At 37.5% G+C, this 20,692-nt stretch overlaps 2 protein-coding genes across 2 annotated transcripts; one reads left to right on the forward strand and one right to left on the reverse strand.

The window, feature by feature from the left end:
- The first annotated feature begins 10,552 nt into the window (after window positions 1-10,552).
- On the forward strand, window positions 10,553-13,106 carry LOC138368391 (myb-like protein I). Its single transcript, XM_069330919.1, has 2 exons — window positions 10,553-10,942; window positions 12,013-13,106. The coding sequence occupies exons 1-2, from the start codon at window positions 10,581-10,583 to the stop codon at window positions 12,959-12,961; spliced, it is 1,311 nt and encodes a 436-aa protein (XP_069187020.1). The 5' UTR covers window positions 10,553-10,580; the 3' UTR covers window positions 12,962-13,106.
- A 2,168-nt stretch (window positions 13,107-15,274) lies between these two features.
- Window positions 15,275-19,473, reverse strand: LOC123756352 (uncharacterized). Its single transcript, XM_045739425.2, has 3 exons — window positions 19,266-19,473; window positions 17,260-17,654; window positions 15,275-16,844 (listed from the first exon to the last, which is right to left on the reverse strand). Exons 2-3 carry the CDS (start codon window positions 17,652-17,654, stop codon window positions 16,040-16,042), a joined length of 1,200 nt encoding a protein of 399 aa, XP_045595381.2. The 5' UTR covers window positions 19,266-19,473; the 3' UTR covers window positions 15,275-16,039.
- Between the last annotated feature and the right edge of the window lie 1,219 nt (window positions 19,474-20,692).

Below are 20,692 nucleotides of genomic sequence, written 5' to 3' on the forward strand. Positions count from 1 at the left end.
GTCCACATTATCACTGACTTAATATCCGTGAGGTGGAAACCTGTGTGGTAGTGTCCTGCTAATATAATGGTAAGAATAATTAAAGCCAGTTGTGGCATCTATTGGGCCGTGAATTACAACCCGCTAAGGTCGGTATGATCCCCGTTTATTTGTTCAAAACAAAAATAACTTAAATACAAATGCATCCCATCCACAGTCCAAACCAAGTAGGGCGATTCGAACATAAACAGTCAGAGAAGCACGATTTTTGAAAAGTTCGAACTCCATCAAATTGTGAGTTGAGTAAATAGCTTTTTCTTCATAAGCAGTTAGGAGGCGATCGCGGCTGGATCAACGAGCACTTGGCCATTATTTATGAGGACTGGTTGATGAACGGCCATGTTATAGTTCCCAACAGTTCTATGAATCCTCCGAGAGTCTGGATATTAATTTCTCCAGAAACCCGTATGCTCGGATCTTGGTGTATCATATCACGTTGTAATTAACTGAACTACAAAACAACCTGAACTCTACATATCTCCTCCAATTATCATTTTAATCTGTACAGATATGAATTAACAATTAATAATTAATACACTGGTCAAAGGGATGTTTTTGGCATGCAGAGACATGAGTGGGGTAAGCATTTATCAAAGGCACAAAATCATAATTGTAAAAAACATTATTTTCAAATGAAACGCTAAAAATGTAAGCTTATTTGCTTTGTAGATAAGTCTTCATCAATAACGAACTTCGTAGTATCAGCACAAATGACAGAAAAGACTTGTATTCCCATAACGATTTTTTATAGTTTTATAGAACGATTATATTGAGGTAAGTCTGTTGCAACTACTCTTGCGTTCTTGATTAAAAGCTTATCCAAGCTTAAGACCTAGCAATCTCTGGAGGGTTGTTAAGGTTACCACAAATAGTTTACTGACCAACTAGCAAGTATGTTTGAGTCCTGAACATAGTCCAGGACAAAAACAAACTTTCAGAACATATATAACAAGAAACTGGGTATGCCTTTCACAGTATGTAATCCTTAACCCGCTATTGAAACTTTTAATCTTACAATTCTTAGCTTAAGAAAAAAATCAAGATAACAAGAATTGATACAATTGTCGATATGAGTCTTTCCGTTGCATTATTATCATTGAAAATAATAAATAAACCAAATATAAGAGAATGCTTATCATGAAAGGCAGCTTATATGTCTTTATCTCTTTACTTCTCCAAATATCTCTAAATATTACTCGTTCGAGACCTTTTTTTAAGAGAATTGTCCACATTCATCGTAAAGTTTAGTCAGGAATTAACATTACACATAAAAGTTAGACATCTTCTATCTGGGCTTTAGACAGGTACTTTCAACCGAGGATATAGACAATTCTCTATTTTGCATTCGTCCTGGTAAGAGAGACCAATACACACTACGACCAGCGACCACCTCTGTACAACGGTCGACATCAATCTGACGCGTTATCAGGGTGCTGCTCACTCCTGTGTAATCATACGCTGTTTACTATATTTACTGAAATGTTATATTTTTATTTAACAACTATATAAATCAGCTCAACATGAGTTCATAAGAGAGCACAAGTATAAAATAACGTGTAGAGTAGTGGTATTGTTATACAAGAGTGGAGGTATTGTTATACAAGGAGTAACAATATTGTTATTCTAATAAATGAATTACTCTAGCTTTTCTTATTCGTCACTTTTAAATCATTTTTCACAATAGACTATAATGATGTTTGAGTGATCGTCAGTGTCTCAAAAATATATATTATCAAGAAATCTCAATTTATTATTCATCTCATGGCATTCCTTCCGCATTTTAGATTTTTTGGAGGAATTTTGTTCACCTCATGTTGGACGATTATATAGTAATATAATTATATATTACTATATAATAATATAATTATTATTTTATTACTATATAATAATATAATTATTATTATATTACGATTATATTGTCATTTTATATGATTATATAGTAATTTTTACTTATCATTAAAGTAAAGGGCCATCGGATTCACAGCAAATTAGTCAAATACTTACTAAAATCTACTTTATCCACTTGACTGTTCGTAGCAGTGACTCGAGAACGGCTTCATTCATATCAAGTCTTTTCTACAAACACACCTTTATGTACCTAACGAAAACATATAATATAACTTACCTAATTTTAACTATGCATAGTCTAACAATATGAGGGTTTCGAAGTACAGTTGACTTCGTTCTGGATTCATAATTAGTAATCCTGGGTTCGATTCGCTCAGCTGCAGCTGAGACGAACAGAGCCTAGGTATGGGTTGAATAAGTGTCAATAGAAATGAAACATCTAGCTTAACCTACCATACGCTTAACTTTACATAAAATTATACTTTATAATAATATTAAGTATACTCTGTAATAATAATAATAATATTATGTTTGAGAAAATACCTTTTACGATTACATTAATCCATTAGGAGTGGCTGCAGCTTGGACGATCACAGCCTATAGATGGGTTGCTTGTGGTTCGAGTTCAAGTACGCTTTTTGAGATAATAATATATATATCTATACATCCCAGAAGGACAGAATAGCTTAGTCTATGTCTACTCTTCTCCCTTGCCTATGGTAATCTAAAACGGTTCCCAACAACCCGTTCTCCTCCCAGAGCTATAAGCACTAACCATTTTACAAACAACTCATAACGTTCGAACTTTTCTCGAACATTGCTTTCCTCTCTATGTTAGAATTGCAACTATATATATACATCACCACCGTACAACAAATACAAGTAATTGCCAACGGAATCTGAACACCTAATCTAACCTAACCTACGCCTAACTTTTCACAAAATTCCAATATATATAATAATATATATTCATAAATTGAAAACGATTTTTAATACACAATAAGGACTCAACACCTTTGACTGAGTAAGGACTCGACACTTGCAACTGAGTAAAGACTCAACACATATTACTAAGAACACAATACCTATAACTGAGTATTTATTCAACACCTGTCAAGAGTGTACACAACAGCTGCATATAGGAAAACCTTCATTCAAAGCCAACCAATCCTTCTCACAACGACAGACGAGTAATACTGATATTTATTCCTGTAAAATATTACATAAGTTTTCTGCACTCATTAAATATAATCTTTGGGTTTACTTTCATTGCTTCTTCCTTTCCAATACCAAATATTCCTCTATTCACCTTGCAGTAAATTCGTACCTGGCAATTTAGGTAAGTTGCTGGTGCATCCTGAGGAAGGTCAGGCATTAGCCTAGGGGGAACCTCGATAAGTCTAACAGTCTGGCTCTAAAAGTCTTACAGTCTCTAAAAATCTGTCCCCGGCTGGTATGAAACCAAATTAAACTAATAAATATATTCAGTTTCTACACACTCATCCTCCCGTGATAAGTTAAATCCGAAAATATTATGTCTGAAAATATTTGCAAAACTTGTTCTGGTTGTCTTCAACGAAGTAAGAATAATAGCACGCATTACAGGCAATTTAAATAGCTGTATTTCTGCAATGACGTCAGCAAGCTCCTGTCTCATGCAAGATGTGGTAGGTCACTTGGTCGGAAGTTCCCATGCGAATCCATACACTAAAATATTCTTATATATTAGTCTCAAACACGAGTATTGCATGCATGTATCAGAATAAAAATGATTTTTTGTATAGTAGTTTCTATAAACATCGCGTTGTGCTTTCATATTTGGCAACAAAATGTTCTTTTGAAGTTGCTGAGGAATTTCGGCAGGAAATGGCGTGACGTCAATCGTAAGGTGCCAGATGCACGAGTCTTTCTGTTAATTGGGACATCATATACACTATTTCTGTACACAAAGACGTGCACGTAAACGCGCACGCATGCGCCCATACACACGGACACACGCACGTACATATACATACGCACACACACACGCACAAGCACATTCACACACAAGCACCTTCATCCCCATGGACGATGATCTAATTGCATTAGACAACCGGAGACTGAAATTACAGGATCTAACAGTTAAAGCTCAATCCTTACCCCATCAATAGCTGTATACTAATTAGATAAGTGCACGCACATACGCACGCACAAACACTTCAATTATCACATCTAGGTGAGTACACACACGGCGCTGAATAACCTAACCGTTTCCAGTATTTTCTCGTAGTCCTAAATCCCATAATAACAATATTTATTGGAAATTTGTAGCTGGCTGACCTAATTAAACTTATTAAACAAGCCCCATTAAACATATCCTAACTTAACAGAATGAGTTTAACCTATCTTAACCAAAACAAACCCGTGTTAAACCTATCTTAACCAAAACAAACCCGTGTTAAACCTACCCTACCATAACCAACCCGTTTTAAACCTATCTGTCATCCCATGTTAAACCTGTTCTACCTTAACTAACTCATGTTAAATCTATTCTAACCTAACCAACCCATGTTAAACCTACCCTATCCAACCCGCATTACGCCTGTCATAACCTGAAGCAACCTAACTTCACCAAACCTAACCTAATTCTGTGCAGTATCCCCGATATTGTTGTCTCAGCGAGAGGGTGGTATACCTAGCAAGTTGCAGCCTTCCAACAAGAGGAGTACCGCAGCGGTATACCTTGTCAGTTGCTGCTCGAAAACAACGTGCAATGGATGTAAATAATTATCAACAAATAACAGACGACATTAACCATTTGCGAAAACAATCACGTATTTTCGACCCAGAATAATAATTGGTCTGGTAAGTGTGTGTGTGTAATGTTGTTGTGTGTGTGTGTGTGCGCGTGTGTTGTGTGTATTTACTATTTGTGTCTGTAGAATCGAGCTATTAGCTCTTGGACCCCGCCTTTCTAGCCGTTAGTTGTCTAATGCAATGACTCCTGGCCAATTTCTCTATTATACCTGCTTTTAAAGTTATGAATGAAGTTAGCCTTTACAATCTACTTCTTTAAGGTCATTCTATTTACTCACTACCCTTACGCTAAAAGAAAACTTTCTAACATCTCTTTGACACATCTGAGTCTCAAACTTTCATCCGTGTCCCTTTGTTCTATTGCTATTCATTGTAAGTATTTCCTCTGTTTCCACCTTGTCAATCCCTTTATGTATTGTATACGCCTGCATCATGTCCCCCACCTTTCCCTCCTCTTTTCTAACGTCGTCAGGTTTAGTTCCTTCAGTCTGTTTTCGTACCTCATCCCTTCTATGTGTGTGTTTGTATGTATGTGTAAGGGTGTGGCTGAGTTCTGAGGGCTGCACGATGGCAAGGAATATGGGAGCAGGAAATGGCAATGTACATAAGAATTGGAAATGCAGAATACAGGAAGGTGAAAAAGGTCATGGTACAGAGCAACTGAGAAAGGATGCAGTACAAATAGGTACGTAGACTCATCTCAGACGGACAGTACATAGTACTGCTGCGTCTACGTAATAATATTTAAACAATATGTGTTACAAAACAGCATTCACACGATGGAATCACCACTGACCGGAAAGATGGGGCGGTATGCTCTGAGACTCAGTGCTAAGTTTTGGCCAAGAGAAACCCGTAAAGTCTACATCATTTCCTAAATACATACTACGGAAAATAAAGGCAGGACTTTCTCGTGGACGTCGCGTGACTGAGGCCTCATTATCTGCCAGCTCATGAAGGGCTTGTGGGAACAAACTCCCCGATACGGCTGTCAAGACCAACGCCAACGACGCCACAAACCTCAGGGGATGGATAACCAGAATCTGTCGACCGAAAGCGAAGAAGAACTAGATGAGTGTGACTTTTGGAGACTTTTATATCTCACCAAAAATGGACTTTGTGGTTAACTACGAAAGGAAGTTGAGGGCCCGGCTCATTCAATTCACGGCCGAATTAGTGTTGTGGGAGTAGAGTTGAAGTAGAGTGGGAGTGAATTAGGAAAAAAAATAGAATTAGAGTGGGAGTATAGTGGAAGTAGAATATAAATAGAGTGGGAGTAGAAGTAGAGTCCGAGTACAGTGGGAGAGAATAAGGTCGTGGGTCTGAAGCCTTGACGTCCAGACGGAAGCGAATTTACAGCAATCATAAGCCATTCCCTATTTAGTCGAGGTAATTGGTCCAGTAAAATTTTAAGTACATTAATTGGGACAAAATTAGCATTGTCTGTTTAACTCTTGTTTTCCAGCAGACACCTGGATGGTGCTCTAACTCTTAAAAGATTTTCCAGCAGACTTTTGGATGATATTTCAGTAGACACCCGGATGGAGTTCCTAAATCTAGATTACAATAAGAACATAAAAACAAAGGTAACTGCAGAAGGCCTATTGGCCCATACGAGGCAGCTCCTATTTATGTTATAGACAATAGAGTTATAGACAATTGCCAGTCTGATGGCAGAGTTCTTATAGTACAGGACCTGCCAATGAGCATGGAGTCCCTGGCTGACCGCGTTCGAATCTTTCAGAGGTCAAAGTTTTTCTGATATATCTCAATCCCAGTCTACTGGGATACTACCCAAACCCACTCATATACATATCCAACCCACGCTTGAAACAATCGAGGGACCCCACCTCCAATACGTTTCGCGGTAATTGGTTCTACAAATCAATTAAGGTGTCACATTTTGTTCCTAACAACAGTATGGACATACATAAAGTATGCTAATCATTATCGAAAATTGATTAAATATACCATGATATAAAATAATTCGCAATTGGTTTAACAATGTACAGTATATTAATAATGAGGAATATTTTCAAATCTTATATCAGTACAATATTGATATAACAAGGCAAACTAAGTGATGGAACTTATAAGATGTAGTTTGTGTCACATACTTTACAATAACAGACCTCCGTGGTGCAGTGGTAAAACACTCGCCCGGCGCTTCGCAAACGCTTTGGCCTGGGTTCGTATCCTGGAAGGGGGAGCACTTACTGCGGTCAAATCCGTTAACTGTAGCCTCTATTCACCCAGCAGTAAATGGGTACATGGTTGTTAAACGATTTGGCGGGTCGTATTCTGGGGAAAATTAGGATTAAGGACTTGCCTGAAACGCTATGAGTGCTAGTGGCTGTACATGAATGTAAGAACTCTTGTATATATAAAATAAAAATTACTGTTATTGTTAATTTATAACAGGTAACAATAAGCAATGTGGTAAACCTAACACAATATAGACTCAAAATATATAACCAGGAAATCACTGATTATATATTTATCACTGAGTCATTCCTGCAGGAAATCACCTAGTTGTCACTGTACCGACCAGTCCATATTGTATGCTTCACTCTTACTCTTCCTTTTATTTAAATTTATTAAACAATAATTATTTTTTTAATTTTGTTTTAAGTCCTTCCCATCATTGTATTTATGTATTCTCGTTAATATATATATATATATATATATATATATATATATATATATATATATATATATATATATATATATATATATATATATATACACATGCATCATGCGTCAAGCTTGAATGGTCCCCAAGCCAACATGCATCAGAAAACGTTTGACCCCTGAAGGATTCGAACCCAGTCAGCCAGGGTCTCCATGCTCCTTGGCGTGGCTTGTACTATAACCACTTTGCCGTGAGACTGTACAAAAATATTGGAAAGTCGTCTGACTTTTAACTCAATACCGGACAGCACTCGTGACAATTGTCAGCCTGACGGCAGAGTGGTTATAGTACAGGACCTGTCAATGAGCATGGAGTCCCTGGCTGACCGGGTTCGAATCTTTCAGAGGTCAAAGTTTTTCTGATATATCTCCCCCCCCCAAGGTCAAACTTCTGACCCTTCTTTGGCTGTAACACCACAACAGTTGTCTAACTTTCTAGCAAAGGCATTAGGAGCAAGGAAACGTGCTCAATCATTTCTGTTACGCCTGGGAATCGAACTCGACATCGATTGTAAGTTGAGGGGCATGCTAGGTAAGGTTAGGTACGGTAGGTTAGATATTAATTACTTAACTATCGAGATGCGAACTTCTCACGAGTTCTCTCGCCCTAACTAAAAACCGGAAATCTGCAAATATATTTGCAACCAAAAATTTTATTCATAGGAAAAAGAATTGCACATAAGCGTTCTGAACTAAATCTGTATATTTTTCTCGTTTTAAGCGACGAATTGTAGGCTTTCGTGACTTTTATTGAATGCATATTTTTACAGTAATCGCGTAATTTCTTATGCTTATCTTTTAAATTTATATTATCAATCGTTACGTTTTAGTCTGGCATATATTTGTTATGTCGAGTTAAGAATATTTTTGTGGATGAACAATGTGTTGGAGAAGAGAGATGTGAATGTTAGCTGAGCTGACGAGGGGACTGTAAATGTTAGGTAATATATATATATATATATATATATATATATATATATATATATATATATATATATATATATATATATATATACATATATGTATATACATATATGTATATATATATATATATATATATATATATATATATATATATATATATATATATATATATATATATATATATATATATATGCGAACAGGAAAGAATGGTCCCCTGGCATACATGCAACTGAAAACTCACACCCCAGAAGTGACTCGAACCCATACTGCCAGGAGCACTATGCAACTGGTGTACAGGGCACCTTATCCACTCGACCATCACGACCGGACAAAAGCTGATGGTAGCCGAGGCTATTTGCCCATCAGCCCGCCGGTAATTCTCTCCAGTAACAACTGGTCGAAATAAACTAGAAAATAATGAGAATAAATTTATCAAACTTAAGCTGTCCATGATAAAACGATGTTGTGAATCATATATTCACGCACTCTTTTCAAGATTCAAGATATAAACGAATTGTTTTTGCGATGATCGACACAAGAGTTTAACCAACACTCTTAAATCTCCCTTCTTAAATATCGAACATATCACGCTATTGTGATTTGTGTGTATTGAAGTAAGGGCGTTGAGATAGAACATTTGGTTGACAGAGCCCGGGTGCATGAGGGAATGGTGTAAAACCCGGATTGGGCTTCCAAGAAGCTTCGGGTTCCTAGTGAGGGCAGTAGCACTCCAGGTTGCAATTCTTTTACCATGTCGTGACACAGCTGACTAAGGGGCAACTGGGTTCAATCCCTCATCACGGCCCTTGTGGATTTGTTCATTTGATATATCACGCTACTGTGATTTCTGTGTGAAGTTAAAGCAGGTTTTGTGGACATTTCAGCAATGGAAACGAACGCTTAGCAAGCGTCGCGCGAGACTGTCAGTTCTTCCCTGACAGATGGCGCTGTTGGCAGCTAAATTTACCTAGTTGAAGACTCGAGAGAGCATGCTCCGCTCAAGACCAAGGATGTGGGCGCGCGTATGTTTGTGTGTATGTGTGTGTGTGTGTGTGTCACTCGGCAGCCATATACTCGCTCCAAGGAACTGGAGCCTTCCATTACTTGGTGCAGAGAACTTCTGGCGTGAGTACCGGTGCTGGACGGTCTGGTTTCTTAACAGCTGAAATTTTTGATGGGATAACTCTGTTGTTGCTTAAGAACTGAGAGTTGTAGCCGGATAACTATTGTGTATCTCACCAGCTGAGTGTCTTGTCTGAAGAACTGTTTATGCTCACAAGCTGAAAGTTTGGGCCTCATAATCGTCTTGCGTCAAACAAGCTGGGTCTTGGTCGGATAAGTGTCGTTCACAGTCTGATAATCTCGATTGGATAATTATCTTGTTTCGCACCAGCTGAAAGTCTCGGCCGGATAATCGTGTTGTTTCCCACCTGCTGAAAGTCGTAACCGGAAAACAAAACAAACCGAACAAGGAACAGTATTTTTTTCATACGCCTAGTGCGATAGGCCTCAGTCTAGCGGGACACCAACTGACAATCAACAAGACCTATCATTCGCCTATCATCAGGAACTTTGAAGAGTTCATCACACGTACAAACTCATCTCGGTATGTTCCAACTCGATGAAGAGATGAAACATCCTTCCGTCCTTGCACGATAAGTACAAAATCAAAATCTTATTTGTAAGCCATACTGCTTTTCTGATTCTATAAAATAAGTGTTATAAAATCATTGTAAACTTTGCAGGAGGGTTTTAGTTAAGATACCCAAAATATTTGATTTAATGTCTAGTGTTGTTATGAAAAAAATATTGTGATGGATGTAGTTTAAGCTATAAATTTGTTAGTCACATTGTATTACACTATTGTCAATGTTTCTAGGCACGTACTCAGCAAGAATTACTGGGGGGGGGGGGGGGGTTGAATGGATGTATTATTATTATTATTATTATTATTATTATTATTATTATTTTACAACTATTTAATTATATATATATATTATATATATATATATATATATATATATATATATATATATATATATATATATATATATATATATATATATATATATATATATATATATATATATATATATATATATATATTTTTTTTTTTTTTTTTTTTGGGGGGGGGGAAAGCTATCGTGTTTCTAAATAGCTCCCGAATGTATTTACGATATACAGTTATTTGTTTACGATATATTGATAAAAATATTATATAACTCACTAGCTGCTTCTGTATATTACAGATGTTACTGTGGGTGTTTGTGGGCGTGGCAGTGATGGGTGTTGGCGGGGAAGTGAGTGAAGGCGGCCCTCACTCACCGCTGAGGAAGGATGGGTCATACTGGCAGCAAGTCTTCTCTCCCAGCACCTCACACAGTACCAACAACATGGATGGCGACGCCTATAACCCGGCTAGCGACAGTCACAACTACAACACCAGCCTCCTCGACCAAGGCAGCTTCTTCAGTATAGTAAACCAGAACGGAAACATGCACAAGTTACTCAAGGACAACATAGGAACAGGCGTCATGGATAGGGTCATGAATTACTTCTTTGAGAAGATGGGTACCAGACGCAGCAGGAGTTTTGGGTTGACATATTTGGCGGACCAGAACAACCACCAACCACACACTGACTGGTATGTTGAGCTCTATATCTTATCATCAATTATAACTTTATATAACATTGTTGTGTTATATCCCTTTATATAACAATGAGGCTACCTCAACTAGTGAACACAATGTGGCCACCACACCAAGTGGACACAATGACGGCCACCACAAGTAGTGGATAACATTGTGTTTTTTTACTAAGAAACAATAGTTAAATGCACAGTTGTCGGTTCGACATCCCAAGGAAATTGACTGACAAGAATAAAGGCACTTTACATGAACGAGGCACAACTTTTGTTCAACATTTTGTTGTCTTTGGCTTCAAGTCTGTCAATCTCCGGGGGATTATTAAGGCAAATCAACCTCTGAAAGGGTATTAAAGTCTATCTACCTCTGGAGAGATATTAAAGTCTATCAACCTCTGGATGGTTATTAACGCTTATCAACCTTTGGAGGGTTATTAAGGTCTATAAACCTCTGGAACGTTATTAAGGTCTGTCAACCTCTGGAGGGTTATTAAGTTCTATGAACCTCTAGACGGTTATTTAGGTCTATAAGCCTGGCAAGTCCTTATGAGAGACCAACTTCCCGGATGACAAGGCCGGTCAAGAAGACGAAAGAGCAGATCTAAGACCATGAAAAGTGCCCTGATCCAGTGTCTTACTTTAAGAGTAAATATAAGGACTTCTTTTTTTATGCTCTCAGCCTTTTCTTATTATGGACTTGGGGTAATATGTGTTTTCGAACCCACTTAGTGCGTCACTGCCGTCGAAATGGCAGTGATTATGAGTATTTCTTGATATTCTGCAGGCGTTCAGGTAATTTATAATTGTATTTTATTCAACAATATTCAGCGTTGTATTTTTAACACTGGATGGCTATTTAAGCTTCATGGGCTTGGAGGGATGATATGAAGCCTCTTCCCAAGGGAAGTATACGATTAATTTGTGAGTATGTGTATAAGTATGTGTAAGAATATGTGGGCGTTTACCTGTGTCAGTTTATATGTGTGTGTACATATATATATAACTGTGTATGTCTGAATATATGAACACTTTTGCAAAATCTTTATCCTTATCCGTTTCAACCTCCACAGGCACCACAATACTGGAGAGATTTATAAAGCCGACTACGGAAGTAACTTCGGTAGTTATTCTTACGAAAACGAGTACGTCAAGAGCCCCAACAGCGGTCTCTGCATAGACACAAGTAACCACTACTTACGCAGCGACGGCCCCTTGTGTTTAGACGTGTACACAGTAGTCTCCATCGCTGCCGTAGGAGTTCTCCTTCAGGTCCTACTCCACTTCACAGTCGCCGCCATCTGTCCCATCTCCAGCACCCGGAGCTTGGTCTTCAATATCACTAATGATAATTTCATCAATGTTGGTTCGAAGGGGGGTAATCAGTCTCAGAATCAAGATCAAAATCAGGTTGAATATCAAGATCAAAATCAGTTTGAGTATCAGAATCAAGATCAGGAAGAATACCAAGACGAAATGGAATATCAGAGTGAGTCTCAGGATCAGTTTCAGAACCAGGATCAGACTAACACTCAAGATGTAACGGCTACAGATAATGGCAGACGCTTACGCCAGAATACTATAACGAACACTGGCAAGGAGTTGAATAACCAAAAGATAGTTGATCTCAACAATGATGGTGGTGAGGTCTGGCCTAAGAACTCGAGTCTCACTAAGTCTAGCGATATTTCACAGCGTCTAGGCAGTTTAGATCAAAGTAAATTTAACAATATCAAAGGAGAACTGCGCAGCGCTTCTCACAAGTCAGAAATCTTAACCAGGATACAAGAATGGTCAAAGTTGCCTATATGGCAGGAAATGGCGAGAAAAATGAAGGAATCTGATTCAGAACCGTGGAATTTAAGATTATTAACTTTAGGAAATTGGCCAAATTTTGATTTTGGTTTAGGTGACTGGGCAAATTTTAATATTTTAGGAGACTGGAACGATGAGAGTTCGACTTCAGTAACCTTCCCAAAAGACTATATATGTTCAGTGATCAATACATTTCTTAAAGGGTAGACATGTAAGGCGTTAACAGGTTGACATCAATATTATTATTAATATTAATAGTCGCCGTAGTAGATAGATAGATATATATTATAGATAGATAGTAGATAGATATTTATTATTATTATTACTGATCTTATCATTAATGCCACAAAATAATAAGAGATTTAAGATTTAACAAAAACATTATGGATTTTTATGTATATTATTTATATAAAATAATAAATAAATGAATGACTAAAGTTACTGTAAGCGAAAGAAAATTATTCAACCTAATACAAAATTAGACAAGATAATGTCAAGCCAATGTCTTTTACATTTCACTTTATATATATATATATATATATATATATATATATATATATATATATATATATATATATATATATATATATATATATATATATATATATATATATATATATATATACGTATGTACATATATATATATATGAAAACAAGCCTGAATGGTCCCCAGGCATATATGCAACTGAAAACTCCACACCCCAGATGTGACTCGAACCCATACTGCCAGGAGCACTATGCAACTGGTGTACAGGAGACCTTAACCACTCGACCATCACGACCATACAAGAGATGATGGTAGCCTAGGCTAATTGCCTATCATCCCGACGGCACTCTGATGGTAATCTTGGGCATAGTATTTTATCAAATCACCTCATTTTGGGGGGCCACGTGAGCAATACAAATGCGAACAAGCCTGAATGGTCCCCAGGCGTATATGCAACTGAAAACTCCACACCCCATAAGTGACTCGAATCCATACTGCCAAGAGCACTATGCAACTGGTGTACAGGAGACCTTTGTACGGTTGTGTGAGTCGAGCGGTTTTGGGTGAGGTGATGTACAAATGTCAATCACCTCACCCAGAACTTGTGTACCATATCACCTCACCCAAAGCGAGTATAAGTATGGATGTATTTTGAGTGTTTACAGGTTACAGTTGTGTGTGTAAACTAAAGTCTTTGAAAATGTAATAAGTTATTACTAAATGCGTTCAGGCGTCAGACTAGAAATAAAAATTAATTTTGGAGAATTGATTTTTCAATTACCATCGACAGTGAAGAGAAACAAGAAAAATTGAGAAAATTCGTGTTAGAATTATTAATCTTACTTTTTCGGTCATATTCAACAACATACATATATATATATATATATATATGCAATTGACGATCACAAAACACTGATCATTTTATGCGGAAAATCCACAGAGAAATATGAAATGAGGTGAACGTTTCGGCTTTGTTAAAGCCTTTGTCAACACCAGACTGACTCAAACACCAGTCAGTCTGGTGTTGACAAAGGCTTTAACAAAGCCGAAACGTTCACCTCATTTCATATTTCTCTGTGGATTTTCCGCATATATATATATATATATATATATATATATATATATATATATATATATATATATATATATATATATATATATATATATATATATATATATATACATATATATATATATATATATATATATATATATATGTATATATATATATATATATATATATATATATATATATATATATATATATATATATATATATATATATAATCATTGTTGACGGATTACAGAGGGTAAAAAAAGAACTGCAGAGAACACAGGTCTTAATCAGATTTCAGCGGAAATATTTCATCATTAATAACAATCTGAACAACTCATAATTACACAAGCAGCTTGAAACAGACTTCTTACACTGCAACGTCTATGTTTTAACATATTATATATTGGAGGTAAGACTCTTTGTTAATGATAACAAAGAGTTCTACCTCCAAACTTATAATGAGCCCCGGGATTATATTGAACGCCCCGGAGCTGTGTTGAACCACCTGAATTGTGTTGAGAGCCCATGGACTGTACTGAGGTCCTAAACTTCTAAATAATTTACGACATATTAAAAATAAACTATTAAGAAACAGTGTATGGCTATCTCTACCAAAGACTATTATAATTATGATGCAGTGTATGGCTATCTCTATCAAAGACTATTATAATTATGATGCAGTGTATGGCTATCTCTATCAAAGACTATTATAATTAGGATACAATGTATGGCTATCTCTATCAAAGACCATTATAAGCCTTGACCGTCTTTAATTAATATTGTACCTACAAGTAGTTGAATTTAATTGACTGGGGTCAATACTATCTTTAAAATCACTTTAGTCAAAATGTTTTAGTACTAATTATTTCAGACATAGATTTTCAATTTGGAAATTTAAATATATGAGGAACAGTTGCATTAGAGAAAAGACATATAACTTCTTCAAATTTATTAAAAACAGACGTTTCGGTGAACATATATCATCATTAGTGCTAAAATATGGGAATAAATTACATAGGAAGATTAGGTAGAATTATAAATAAATAGTTAGACAACGGCTGCGGGGTTTATCGTGGGAATATGTGTGTGTGTGTGTGTGTGTGTGTGTGTGTGTGTGTGTGTGTGTGTGTGTGTGTGTGTGTGTGTGTGTGTGTGTGTATGTGTGTGTGTGTGTGTGTCTCCTCGTTCTGGTTCCTCTTGTTTCCACTCATTCTGCTCCCTCTCATGTGTCCCGGCCTTCTCCAACAACGCGGGGTTCTCTTCCACTTGTCTATGTAACTCCTGAGTGACGAACAAAGGTATTCATGCTGGCGCCGAATACTCAATAATTGCTCGTGTGTATGTGGTGTACCGCATTCTAAATTACTGCTGTGTGTAAATACCTGAAGACATCATTTTTCATCTACCAGTCTTTGCACTGGTGGTACAGGATTTGTGTGTTTCAGGTTCGATGTGACTCTTACGAAGACTCTTATTCTCTTATATATAGATTAAACTCTTTGTCAGACTCTTGGAGTTGCTTCCCCTTCCTCGTGTTTCTCGTGATCAGCCTATGTGTTTATGTTAATTTGTGCAGGTATAATCCAATACAGTTAGTTACTAATTTGAAGACAATGCATCAGCTCTCACATTTTGTTTTCAGCTCGTTCCCAGGCAGGATGAGTCTTCAAATATAGACGTGTTCGTGAATTGTATATAGTCACATCTTAGCGGTTATCAGCCGTAGATCAAAGACTTGCAATTAACCACTAACAAATCCTCTCAGTGCCGGGCATAAGCTTCGTTTGGGGAAGAAGCGAGATTCAGTGAACGATTTAGCCATTTCCTGCCACATTGGCCACATTGACCATGCCCTCATCGAGGCCAACATACCGAAGCCCCGGGAGTCGTTACCACCTTCTTGATCATCAAGAAGGTTCTTCATCTTTTTCTTCACTCGTTCTTTCACAGGCTTGTGACCTGGACCTGAACGAGGAAACGGAGACCTTGTGTTTCCAGACCGTGCTGATCGATGATGGTGTTCTTTTAGAGATCTTTCATCTTCAACCGAATTATCAGTTATATCAGCAGTCTGGGTATTAGTCTGAGACTCTCCCTGATTTTGATTTTGATCCTGTTGCTCATGCTGACTCTGAGTCTGGATTTGTAACTGATGCTCATCTTGTTGTTGGTTCTGATCTTCATGTTGCAGCTGTTCTTGGAACTGTTCCTCAGCCTGCATCTGGTTACCACCATCGGCTTCAACTGTGATATTATTTGCATTTCTAATGCTGAAAACCACATCATCAAAATTACCGAACGAGTTGGAAGCTGGACAAAGGGATTCGACGGAGAAGGAGAAGAAGATCTGGAGGAGGACAGCAAGAGCAGCGATGGCGATGGCGGTGGACACGTCCAGACACAAGCTGCTGCTGTGGAAGCTGGTGTACACATCAATACAAGCGCCATCGTCACTAGCTTGTCTATTGGGAGCCTTCACTGGCTCACGCGTGCGCAGTTCACCTTCTCCCTCATACCAGGTGTATGTATTTTTGTCTCCGTGAAACCTGTGTAAAGTAAATTATGTAGTTATGAAGTGAAAGGATTGTAAAATAATATATTATATGCAAATATTTATCATACACTTACAAACTACAGTATATTTTATGATGCAATTCCACAAACGTCAATTTCACTAATCAATGTAACTAAAAAGTTATAAAGAACGAATTCAAGAGTCCCTGCTAACGTGATTCCTAATGACTTTGTAAGTTATTACTAGCCTGACGGCTGAGTGGACAGTGCTCAATATTCGTAGTCCTAAGGTTCCGGGTTCGATCCCCGGTGGAGGCGGTAACAAATGGGCAGAGTTTCTTTCAGTCATTTACGACTAATGCATAAAATAGAAAGGAAGATAATAAAGGAGAAAATACCCCCCAATATATATATATAAAGTTACATTTCATGATAAGCTCAACAAACCAGTTAGCGTGTGGTTGGTGGTTGTTCTGGTCCGCCAAGTATGTCGTCCCAAAACTCCTGCTGCGTCTGGTACCCATCTTCTCAAAGAAGTAATTCATGACCCTATCCATGACGCCTGTTCCTATGCTGTTCTTGAGTAACTTGTACATGTTTCCGTTCTGGTTTACTATACTGAAGAAGCTGCCTTGGTTGAGGAGGCTGGTGTTGTAGTTGTGACTGTCGCTAGCCGGGTTGTAGGCGTCGCCATCCATGTTGTTGGTACTGTGTGAGGTGCTGGGAGAGAAGACTTGCTGCCAGTATGACCCATCCTTCCTCAGCGGTGAGTGAGGGCCGCCTTCACTCACTTCCCCGCCAACACCCATCACTGCCACGCCCACAAACACCCACAGTAACATCTGTAATAAAAACAAGTTTACCAGCATGAAACTGATACATGTAACTGTCACAGATCTTTTATCTGACAATGGAATGAATTGCTGGTACTAAGACTACTGCTGATATTACTTCAGTACTAATACTGAACTACGGTACTTCTATTATTATCGTACTACTATTATTATTGTACTACCGTACTACTATTATTATTGTATTATTGTACTATTTCTATTTTAGTATCACTTTGGTTAATAATGTTTTACATATTTTTCACTTAAAGTATATTAATTTATTATTTGTTTTAAGCTAAAATTACTTCTATCGTACAGGTATTGCAATAATATAGAACTTTCAATATATTTATTACAAGATTGTAGAACTTTCTGTTCAGTTATTGCAGTTATTTATTGTTATTCTTATATTGATGCAAGATATTTGTTTTGACATTTGCCGTCCACCGCCGTTTTTATTGCTATATGTCTATCCCACCGTCGTTTTTCCTCTCATCTTACTCTTCCAATCATATTCTTATAGCAATGATACATTTCACCCAAACTTGTCATTACCATGTGCATCTCTCTGCTACAAGGGTCTGTTAGTTGCACACACAAACACTTTCCTCCATTTTGTGAGCCGTGGAAGTTCCTGTAGAATACCGTAGTGTTGACCGTTTCATTACTTCTAAGTCAATAACGGATACTCTAACGGATATAATATGTCGAAGACATTATTAAAAGGAAAGTGAGCCGCTTGATCTTCAACTATTCTACAGGAACTTCTTTTCCACGAGTCACAAAACGGAGGAAAGAGTCCTGTATGATATTATTGATAGAAATGTGACCTCCCCCACTACCGGAAATGACCAAAAGATAGAGTTTTACAATCTACTACAAGAGCAAGAAGACCTTGCTCTTCTATCTACCATGCTCTTGCTGTCTTGCTCATGAAGAGATCTCCTGACAAGCAAAATGTCTTGAAAGAAACGAATATCGTCTATGGTTTCACATAGACGATATTCAGCTCACCCATATTCTTATCACCCATTCTGCTCTCTTGGGCACTATCATCCCATCGATCTCAATATATAGGCAAGACAGCAACATGTCTTTCATGGCACCTGACAATGCACAAACAACAAGGCTCCATCAAAGAACATATAATTTATATTCACAACCAGATCATCACCAGCTATAAATATCCTGATGAACAACACCAAAATAATCGACATATTCTACGGCAATAAAAGATTAGACATCAATGAAGCACTACATATAAAAGAACCTCAAGTAGCTATAAACAGCCAGCTCACACTAAGGTATATTTTACCATCTTCAAGATCAAGGTAAATATTTCTAGCACCCACTGTCCCAGCCATCATAAGAACATAAGAAGTAAGGAAACAACAGAAGGTCTATTGGGCCGTACGATACCTTAATTTCTTTCTTTTTGGTGATATATTCTGCTGCTCAAGCCAGCTTGTACACCTTTCACCTCTGCCTTTGAAAATGTTGATAGGTTCAACGAAACGTTAAACATTTATATGTATATATATATATATATATATATATATATATATATATATATATATATATATATATATATATATATATATATATCGCTCAAAAACATACCTTTTTACGTAGAGTTGTACACAACGCATCTACAAACGTTTATAAGATAACAGCTTTAGTGTTCTGTCTATTCCTGTACCACAGTTAGCTGAGCTACCCATCCAAGCCCATCACCAAGTCACTGGTTCAGTTAATGAAGAGTTCCAGCCCTTTCAAGCGCGTGTTACCGCCACGGCAAACTCCTAAGACGAGAGGAGTGAGCCCTGCCACCGCGCGCTAGCAAATGTATGTGAGAGCCGAGCAGAGACCTGGTAATAGCCTCTTGCTGACGTCCGGTGTCGTCTGCCAGCGAACGAACGCCAAGGGTACGACACGCGATGTAGGTAATTGTCAAGAGAAAGCGCTAAGCATGTTTGAGGATAGACTAAAAGCTAGGACACGAGGACTAAAAGCTGGGATATTCCAACTAAGAGTTAAATATGAGGACAGATTAGGAACTGGGATACAAGAACCTACTGAAGGATCACAATCCACCCACTTTGACAATTGAAGGTCGAACGCTGAACCTTCATGAATCAACGTCATTGTTCTACTGACCAGGTCAGATGGTTGTTTCAACGCGCAATGAAGAATACGGTGATCTGGAGTTATCTCAAGACCAATTGGTGCTGGATTCGATTCCCAGGCAGGGACTGGACTCAATTTTCTGATGTGGGTTTTGGTCATCATTAGATTATGTAATTCTCATGTGCGTACAGTATTATAGAACGGAAATGGGTTTACTCTCTCTAAACTCTCTAAATAGGTTTACTCTCTCTAAACTCTCTAAATGGGTTTACTCTCTCTAAACTCTCTAAATGGGTTTACTCTCTAAACTCTCTAAATGGGTTTACTCTCTTTAAACTCTCTAAATGGGTTTACTCTCTCTAAACTCTCTAAATGGATTTACTCTCTCTAAACTCTCTAAATGGATTTACTCTCTCTACGCTTATACAGAGAAAGATGATCCAGTTAATCCCATGACTTTGAAGCCTCTCACGTGATGAGAGATTAAGAAAGCTTATTTGACATTATCTTGAAAGACAAAGAACAGTAGTGTACATAATTAATGTAAACAAATATTTGAAAGAGAATATCAAATGAGATATTATTGGTATAGCAAATACTGGATACAAACTATAGAAATTTCGATTCACAAAAAATCTATGTAAAATCTGGTTTGGTAGTAAGAATATTAATTATTGCTACCTCATTACTGTGTAATATTATAGTAGTGAATTGTAATGATCACTAAACAGTTCGAACCTGGGGGTCGTGTGGGTGTTAACTACCAACAAGCTCAGTATTATACCCATTCTGTTAGTCGATAGCGTTATAAGTGCACTTAAAATAGTTTGACCAGACCACACACTTGAAGGTGAAGGGACGACGACGTTTTGGTCCGTCCTGGACCATTCTCAAGTCGATCCTTATAATACGATAGTATT

The sequence above is a fragment of the Procambarus clarkii genome, chromosome 25 (genome assembly GCF_040958095.1).
Source record: "Procambarus clarkii isolate CNS0578487 chromosome 25, FALCON_Pclarkii_2.0, whole genome shotgun sequence".
Lineage (NCBI taxonomy): Eukaryota > Metazoa > Arthropoda > Malacostraca > Decapoda > Cambaridae > Procambarus > Procambarus clarkii.